The sequence below is a fragment of the Papio anubis genome, chromosome 9, assembly GCF_008728515.1.
Source record: "Papio anubis isolate 15944 chromosome 9, Panubis1.0, whole genome shotgun sequence".
NCBI lineage: Eukaryota > Metazoa > Chordata > Mammalia > Primates > Cercopithecidae > Papio > Papio anubis.
The window spans coordinates 96,373,835-96,383,283 of record NC_044984.1 but is presented as its reverse complement, the minus strand read 5'-3'; the positions used below and the strand labels follow the sequence as shown (position 1 = coordinate 96,383,283).

General features: G+C 42.4%; 1 protein-coding gene across 6 annotated transcripts in view; it reads left to right on the top strand.

Moving 5' to 3' along the window:
• The first annotated feature begins 216 nt into the window (after positions 1-216).
• WASHC3 (WASH complex subunit 3) overlaps positions 217-9,449 on the top strand; it is a 48,430-nt gene continuing 39,197 nt past the window's right edge. For 3 of the 6 annotated variants that reach the window (XM_009181542.2, XM_009181540.3, XM_009181539.3), the window contains exons 1-2: positions 975-1,153; positions 1,518-1,616. In XM_009181542.2, the coding sequence (XP_009179806.1) occupies positions 1,010-1,153; positions 1,518-1,616 (243 nt within the window). In that variant the 5' untranslated portion in view covers positions 975-1,009. The other 3 variants (XM_009181541.2, XM_003907046.3, XR_001892921.2) reach the window with 2 other exon arrangements.

Below are 9,449 nucleotides of genomic sequence, written 5' to 3'. Positions count from 1 at the left end.
CTTGCTTCAACCAAACCAACAGGGCCAGGTGCCAGTGGCTCACACCTATAATCCCAGTGCTTAGGGAGGCCAAAGCATGAAGATCATTTGAGCCAAGGGGTTTGAGACTACGGTGAGCTATGATCCTCACCGCACACCAGACTGGGTGACACAGCGAGACCCCCATTTTAAAGCTGCCAACTTGGTCTTCATCTTTTCCATGCTCCCTGTAAATGGCAGTCACTTCCGTAGGTTTGTGCCTCACCTCTAGTAGTTGACGTTTTATTTCATGTTTTAAAAACCTTTGGAAGGCCAGGCGGGTTGGGTCACGACTGTAATCCCAGCACTCTGGGAGGCTGAGGCAGGAGAATCGCTTGAGGTCAGGAGTTCGAGACTAGCCTGGGAACTGGTGTGTATATACACACACACCCTTTGGAAGTAGGTCTTATTTCTCATTCTTCAGAGCATAAACCTCCCCAATGCAGCAATCAAACTCAATCTTTGTTTTCACAGTAAAAGCCTAGCAGAATATATATGACACTTAGGATTTAAAAAAAAAAAAAAATTGTTGCTCAAGGAATGACGGAGCCGTTATATAACAGATAGGACTAAGTAGGGGTAACCTCAAAGGGACGCAACTTCTGGCTTTGTTTTGTTTTGTTTGCCTCCTAAGATTTTACTGCTATAACTGCATCCTTGCACCATCGCGAAATTGACGTCACAATCTGGACTAAAACTACCAATCCCAGAATGCCGAGCGAGGAGGCGGGCTCTCCGGAAGTCGCCGAGTGATTAGTGAGCGGAAGCATTTTCTTCCGGCGGGAAGGGCCCCGGAGGCGGGGACTTGGGGGGAAAGTTGAGACGCGATTACCGGGTTGGTCGGGCCCCATCTGGGAGGGGTTTGTGGGTGAACTCGGGGTCTCCCACCCGCAGAGGAGATGGATGAGGACGGGCTTCCTCTCATGGGGTCAGGCATAGACCTGACCAAGGTTTGTAAAAGGCGATACTAAACTCCTCCACCGGGAGGAGGATGGGGAAGACGCAGCTTCCCGGGGAGACCACACCTTCCGGGTCCCCACTCTGTCACGGCCCCGGGCCCTTCTGCCGGCCTCAGGAGGGAGAGCTCCGCAGTCCACCTTCAAATGGGGTCCCTCCTGAACTGATTAAGGAGACGGTGTGCATCTCCCAACTTTCGCTTCCCATCTCTCGTGTCTCTGTGCCGCCGGCGACAGACGCCGGTTGTGATAGCTAGCCCTACCTCTTTTTCAGCCCCCAAGTTTTTGTGTGTGTTTGTGTGTTGCTTCTGCCTGCCAAAATTCGTACCAGTGAGTCTAGAGCCTGTTCTCAAACTTTTATGCACCTCTGTCGTCTTCGGACACCCCACCCACAGTTTAGGAAAACAAGTTAATGACTATTCCCAGTCCTTCAAGAAATTCGTATCACACAGCAAAGTGCCTCGTGATTATTTCCAAATATGAAAAGGTTTGCACTGTGTACGTTCCTCCTGTATGAACCATGTTTGTTTTTACGTAACACAGGTGCCAGCTATTCAACAGAAAAGAACGGTGGCTTTTCTAAACCAATTTGTGGTGCACACTGTACAGTTCCTCAACCGCTTTTCTACAGTTTGTGAAGAGGTAGGTCCTGTGATACTGGTTTATAGAGTCGCCTAGAAGTCACCTTGCACTGCTGAGATTGACAAATGGAGTAAAACAAGAATTACAGTCTTTATTCATGTATCATGACCTCTCGTCACCCAATTGTGTTAACACACCTTAAGTTCTCTTTTACTCTGTTACAATCAATCTTGCAACCGTCCTCTACTGAATTAATGTTCTAGAGGTCGTTGTGAGATAGTTCAGTCAGGCTTATTGCGATTAAAGAGAACAATAGGAAAATCTAAAATTTCTTTTTTTTTTTTTTTTTTTAGACAGAGTCTAACTCTTATCACCCAAGCTAGAGTGCAGTGGCGCGATCTCCGCTCACTGCAACCTCCGCCTCCCGGGTTCAAGCGATTCTCCTGCCTCAGCCTCCTGAGTAGCTGGGATTACAGGCATGCGCCACCATGTCTGGCTAATTTTTTGTATTTAGTAGAGACGGGGGTTTCACCATGTTGGTCAGGCTGGTCTCGAACTCCTGACCTCAGGCGATCTACCAGCCTCGGCCTCCCAAAGTGCTGGGATTACAGGCCCGAGGCACCGTGCCCGACTTCTAAAATTAGTTGAAAATAGTTTTTATTTTGCTATTTGTTATTCGTTCTCGTACCCCAAAATAGTTTTTATTTTGCTATTTGTTATTCGTTCTCGTACCCCAAAACCACATTGTTTATATTAAATTTATTTTACATTCCGAATCTAAAAGATGGCTAGAGGAGATAGGCTGGAAACATAACTTTGGCATCAAATATGATTATAGAAATAAAAATATTTTCTGCAAATGACTTGTAAGGATTAAGTATCCAACTAGGGACTAGGTGCCAGAGCTGGCACAGTAGTGTGCACCTGTAATCCCAGCTACTCGGGAGGCAGAGACAGGAGGATCACTTGTGCCCAGGAGTTTGAGACGAGCCTGGACAACATAGAGAAACTCAGTGTTTTGTTTTTGTTTTAAAAAAGAGGATAGGTACAAGATCCAGGATCCAGGGACTCCCTGTCTTTTAAAAAGCCAAAAAAGAAGATGGGGAGGACAATGGGAACCATGGGCTGAAATTGCATTTAAGGAAAGAAAAGTAAATGGGGCTTAGATAATTCACAAGTAAGTCTGTTGAACATTCTGCCTTATGTAAGGTATAGCCTTAGCAATTAGAGTTTGTAGAGGATTTTTGCTTCTATGTTCATTGGGGATATTGACCTTTGGTTTTCTTTTCTTGTAGTGTATTTGTTTGGCTTTGGAATCAGGATAATGCTGGCCTCCTAAATTGAGTTTGAAAATTTTCCCTCCTCTTCAGTATTTTGGAAGAATTTGAGAAGGATTTGTATTAGTTCTTCTTTAAATGTTTGGTAGAATTCAGTAGTGAAGCCATCAGGTCCCGAGGGTTTTATTTAGTGGGAGACTTAACTACTGATTTGATCTCTTATTATTGGTCTGTTCAGATTACCTATTTCTTTATGATTTAGTCTTGATAGGTTGTATGTGTCTAGGAACTTATCCATTCTAGGTTATCCAATCTGTTGGCATATAATTGGTCATAGCAGTCTCTTATGAGCCTTCATATTTCTTTTGTTTTAATTGTAAAGTCATGTTTATTTAAGTATGAGCTTATATTCACTAAAATTTACCGTTAAGTATGAGATTTGACAAATGCATAATCATAACATAATCAAGATGTAGAATAGTTGTAGAACAAGGTGTAGAATCACTCCAAAAATTCCCTCATGTTCCTTTGCAGTCACCCCTTTTTTATCCCTAGGAATCTGTTATTCTGTTTTCTGTCAAAAGGGTCAAATTTAATCACTACAGTGATCTCTGGTACTGTGGAAAAATTCCTGAGCACACAAAACACACAAACCAAATTTTTTAAAAATGAGATGCTTACAAAATTTCTTTAGCATACCAACCAAATGAAGGTAGCTTCATATTTTACTACAGATGCTCAGATATCTTAGGCAGAATTAAGTCCACCATTGCTGTATATATGCCTCAACAGTAATATTTAAGAGTAGACTGTAAAAATAAACTTATAATCTTTAGAATCATCAAAACAATGGTATTATTAAATAACCTTTGTAAGTTAAAGCAGAGTTTATAAAGTTGTCTTCCATAGTTGTAAAATAGCTAGTCTAGTTGGATAGAATTAATGTGTCCTAAAACTGACCTGCTTGAAGAACTACTCTAGGTCATGTCTTTGTAGGTAGAGTATGCTCTTTTGTGTTAACACTGTCTCAAGTTTCAGACTGGGGCTGGTTGATAGAAAAACTAGTTAAAAAATAAAAAATAAAAAAAAAACTATTTTAAGTAATGGAATTGAATTTTATGGAAATTCTCTATGGCACCAACTCAACCACAGGACAGAAACAAAAAATTCTTATCTAAACATTCCTATACAAAATTGGGACCATCTCAATTCACCCCAGCTACCACCATGAAAGAGACAAAGAAAGCAAAAACTTCTGTTCTGAATATATCAATGGTCCCATATTCAAATACTGCTTATCTACTTGAAAAGCTTTGATGGACTGGGCACGGTGGCCCACACCTGTAATCCCAGCACTTTGTGCCCACGTGGGCAGATCACCTGAGGCTGAGTTCGAGACCAGCCTGGCCAACATGGTGGAACCCCATCTCCACTGAAAATACAAAAATTAACCAGGTGTGGTGGTACATGCCTGTATTCCCAGCTATTTGGGAGGCTGAGGCAGGAGAATCACTTGAACCTGGGAGGTGGAGGTTGCAGTGAGCCAAGATCTCGCCATTGCACTCCAGCCTGGGTAACAGAGCAATACTCCATCTCAAAAAAACAAAACAAAAAAAAGAAAAGAAAAAAAGAAAAGCTTCACTGATTCTTTCAAACACACACCAGACCTTAAGTTCATCAGCATTTTAACGTCACTGAGCTGAGTTGCGCTCTGTGGCTGTAAAAGGCAATTCTTTGTATTTCTGTGGTATCAGTTATAACATCTCTTTCATTTCTGATATCATTTGAATCTTCTCCTTTTCTTAATCTAGCTAAAAGTTTGTGGATTTTGTTTATCTTTTCAAAAATCCAGCTCTTAGTTTCATTCATCTTTTCTATTGTTTTTCTAGTCTCTTTCATTTTTTTCTGTTCCGATCATTATTATTTTTTTCCTTCTACTAACTTTGGGTTTTATTTGTTCTTCTATTCCTTGAGTTGTAACACTAGGATGTTTATTTTGGATCTTTCATCTTTTTTGTTATATGTCTTTATTGCTGAAACTTCCTTTCCTCTTAAAACTGCTTTTACCTGCCGGGCGTGGTGGCTCAAGCCTGTAATTCCAGCACTTTGGGAGGCCGAGACGGGCGAATGACAAGGTCAGGAGATCGAGACCATCCTGGCTAACACAGTGAAACCCTGGCTCTACTAAAAAATACAAAAAAAAACTAGCCAGGCGAGGTGGCGGGCGCCTGTAGTCCCAGCTACTCGGGAGGCTGAGGCAGGAGAATGTCATGAACCCGAGAGGCGGAACCTGCAGTGAGCTGAGATCCGGCCACTGCACTCCAGCCTGGGCGACAGAGCAAGACTCTGTCTCAAAAAAAAAAAATTGCTTTTACCACCTTCCATAAGTATTGATGTGTTGTATGTCCATTTTCATTTGTCTCAAAATATTTTTTAATTTCCCTTTTATTTGACCTATTGGTTGTTTAGGAGCATGTTATTTAATTTCCAGATATTTATGATTTTTTTTCAAGATTCCTTCTATTATTGATTTCTAGTTTCAAACCAGTATGGTCAGAAAAGATACTTGATATGATTTCAGTCTTCTTAAATGTATTAAAACTTGTTTTGTGGCATATCATATAACTTGGAGAATGTTCTGTGGGCCCTTGAGAAGAATGTGTATTTTGTTGCTGTTTTATTGAATTCTCTACATATGTCTGTTAGGGCCAGTGTTTCATTACTGATTTTCTGCCTGGATGATCTGTCTATGGTTGAAAGTAGGTTATTGATATCCCCCATTATTATTATATTATAGTCTATCTCCAGATCTATTAATATTAATATGTTAACATATTTAGGTGCTCCCATGTTAGATGCATATATGTTTACAGTTGTTATATCTTCTTGATGAATTGCTCCCTGTACCATTATATAATGACCTACTTTGACTCATTTTACAGCCTTTGACTTATAGTCTGTTTTATCTGAAAAGAGCAACTCCTGCTCTTTTTTGGTTTCTATTTACTTGAAATATTCTCTTCCATTCTTCTTTCTCTCTTTCTTTCTTTCCTTTCCTTCTCTCTCTCTCTTTCTTTCTTTCTTTCCTTCCCTCCCTCCCTACCTCCCTCCCTTCCCTCCCTTCCCTTCTCTTTTCCCTCCCCTTTCCCCTTCCCTTTCCTTCCCTTCCCTTTTTCAGGGTCTCCTTCTACATCCCATGCTGGAGTACAGTAGCGTGAACATGGCTTATTGTAGTCTCAACCTCCCAGGCTCCAGCTATCCTCCTATCTCAGCTTCCCATGTAGCTGTGACCACAGGCACACACCACAATGCCTAGCTAATTTTCTACTTGTTTGTAGAGACAGGGTCTCACCATGTTGCCCAGACTGGTCTCAAACTCCTGAGTTCAGGGGATCCTCCTGCCTTGGCATCCCAGGATTACAAATGTGAGCCACTGTGCCCAGCTCTTTTCCATTCTTTCACTTCAATCTATGTGCGTCCATTTTTTAAAGGTGAAGTAAGTCTCTCGTACACAGCATGTAGTTGAGTCTTATTTTTGTATCTTATTCAGTCAACCTGTGTCTTTTGATCAGAGAATGTAGTCCATTTACATTCAAGGTAATTATTGATAGGTAAGGACTTACTGCTGCGATTTTGTTCATTGTTTTCTGGTTGCTTTATAGATCTTTTGTTCCTTTCTTCCATTCTTGCTGTCATCCTTTGTGATTAAATGATTGTCTCTAGTGATATACTGTGATTCCTTACTTTTTATCTTTTGTGTATTTACTATTAGGTTTTTGCTTTGTTGTTCCCATGAGGCTCACATAAAACATGTTATAACAGGCTATTTTAAACTAATAATAACATAACTGATAACATAAAAAACTTCTGCACTTTTACTCCACCTCTCCACATTTTGTTTTTGATTTTGCATTGTACATCTTTTTACACTGCATATCCCTTAAGTTATTTTAGCTATTATTATTTGTAATAGTTTTATCTGTTAACTTTCATACTAAAGATACAATGATTTAATCACCATGACAGTATTAGAATATTCTGAATTTGACTGTATATATTTTTTTTCAGCTCTAAAATTGCTGTTTGATTTTTTTTTTTTTTAATAATTCCAATCTTTCTGTTACATTTCTCATTTTGGTCACTTACTATTTTCTTGATTTCATTGAATTGTTTCTCTGAATTTTCCTGAAGTCCACTGAGCTTCCCTAAAACAATAATTTTGGATTCGTTGTGAAGAAGGGTCAGTTACTGGTGATTTATTTTGTTTCTTTGGTAGTGACGTGTTTCCCTGATTATTCTTGGTCTTTGTGGCCGTGTGTTGGTATGTATGTGTTTGAAGAAGTAAGGACTTATTCCAGTCTTTGCAGACTGGCTTTGTCTGGGAAAGCCCTTCACCAGTAAGCCCATCCAGAGGTTCTAGACAGGCCATCTGTTGTGGTGCATGGCAGGCTTGCTGCTGGAGTCCTTGGGTAGGCTGGCCTGGTGCCTGGGGTTATAGGGTTGTTCCTGGAGCCTGATCCACTGGGATGGACCTGCTGATTAGCTCTATAGAGGTGGGCCTGGATCCTTAGGGTTCTGACTTGAAACCTAAGTCTGCAGGGGCTGGTCTGACACTGGGATGAGCCTTGAGCCTGAGTCTGCAGTGTCTGGCCAGGTTCCAAGGTGGGCCTGGTGCTTGGGACCCCTGGGATGGACTTGGAGCCAGAGTATGTGGAGGTGGGCCTGGGTCCTGGTTGTACTGTGACTAGCCTGGAGCCTGAGTCTGCAGCAATGGTCCTGAAGCCTCAGTCCATGGGGGCCAGTCTGGCAATGGAATCTACTGGGGTAGTCCCAGACTCCGGGTCTGCTGGAACATACCTAGATTCTGACTGACCACAGGGATTTGCCTGGGGCCAGTGTGGTGCTGGGGCAAGTGTGCAGCCTGGGGTCACAGGGGCCAGACTGGAGCCTGGGATTATAGGTGGTGGCCTGGTGACTTGGGCTACATGGGGCTGGCCGGGGTCCTAGGGCAATAGTGGCTAGCCTGGAACTTGAGTCCACAGGGATGGTCCTGGAGCCTGTGTCTATGGGTGCCAGCCCAACAGAAGGGCCTACTGGGATGGGCCTAAAACCTACTTCTACTGGGGTGTGGGCTGCAGGAGCCAAACTGGGGCCACAGGAGCTGACTCGGCATTGGTCAGGCCTGGAACCTGTATCTGCAGGAGCTGGCCTGGTGCTGGGGTGGGCCTGAACCTTGGGCCCATGGAGGCCAGCCCTGTGCTGGGAGTGGTCTAGAACCTAGGGCCACTGGGGCTGGCCTGCCCCTAGAGCAGACCTGGAGACAATCTATGCAGTCTTGCCTGGTGCTGGGGCTGTCCTGAGTCTTGAGCTGGTCTGGAGCCTGGGGTCCCAGTGGGACAAGCCTAGAACTCAGGACTAGGTGATCCAGCCTAGTGCCAGGAGGGGCCTAAAGGCTTCGCCTGCAGGTGTCAGCCTGGAGTCTGGGCTGAGGGGGCTTGCTCAGCACTGAGTTCTACTGGGGTGGGCCTGGTGTTGTGGTCCAAGGCAAAGTCCTGTGCTCACTACCTCTCCTTCGCCCACTTGGAGGGTATCTCTCTCCATGCTGTGCTGCCAGGAGTTGGGGAAAGGGTGACATGAGTTCTGTAAAACTGTCCTTCTTACCCTCTTCAATGTGTTTTTTCTTATTTTTGTGCTACACCCAGTGCTACAATTTCTCACCTGGTTTCCTTAGCTCTTGAGAAGGTATTTTCATGTGTGAATAGTTTTTCAAATGGATGTTTCTGTGGGAGGATCAGTGCTGGAAAGTCCTGTTTCCCCATCTTGCTGTTGTCCCACCTTTTTCTCCTTTATGTTTGATAATCTAGAGTTGACTGTAACTGATTTTCTACAATATATATTTTAGCAATTTGGATATTCATGTCAGCTGGAGGCTGCTCAATGAGATGACAACTAATATTTATTCTGTACTTACTCTGTGCTGGGCATCATACTAAGTGCTTTATGTGTATTTAATTATAGCAGTCAGCCCTTTGAGAGAGGCTTAGTTATCCCACTCATACAGATACAGAAACTAAGATGTAGAGGAGTTTAAATCATTTGCTTAGTCATTCATTCATTCAACATATTTTTGCATGCCCCCAGTAGTTGTAGCTGCATTAGCTGCACATACACAGAAAGTAGCAGAACTGGATTCCCACTGATTTTTTAACTGGAAAAGTCAATATCTCATTACTCTCTTACATTGCACTGACTTAACCTGATTAAGAAGCATGCTTATGTCAGTTTCAAGTGAGAGTGTGCAGTACAAGTACCTTATAGCTATATTAAAATCTATTTTTAGATTCATATTCACTTCTTTGCTATGCTATGTCTATTTGTTGTAATATATTTTTATGTCAATTCCAAGAATATATGTATTCAAATGTAAGGTGCCATTTTCTCCCAAGTTAAAGTCACTTTGGTGTTTTGAAATGTTTTTGTTAATAGTACCTAATAGGCCTCTAGTCCTTATTTATTTAAAGCCTTAAACCAGAACCAACTGACTGTTTCTCTCAGCAAAAGAGGAACCTCAACTGTTAGTTTTTGAACTGAGAGTGAACTGGGAGGAAAAAGAAAA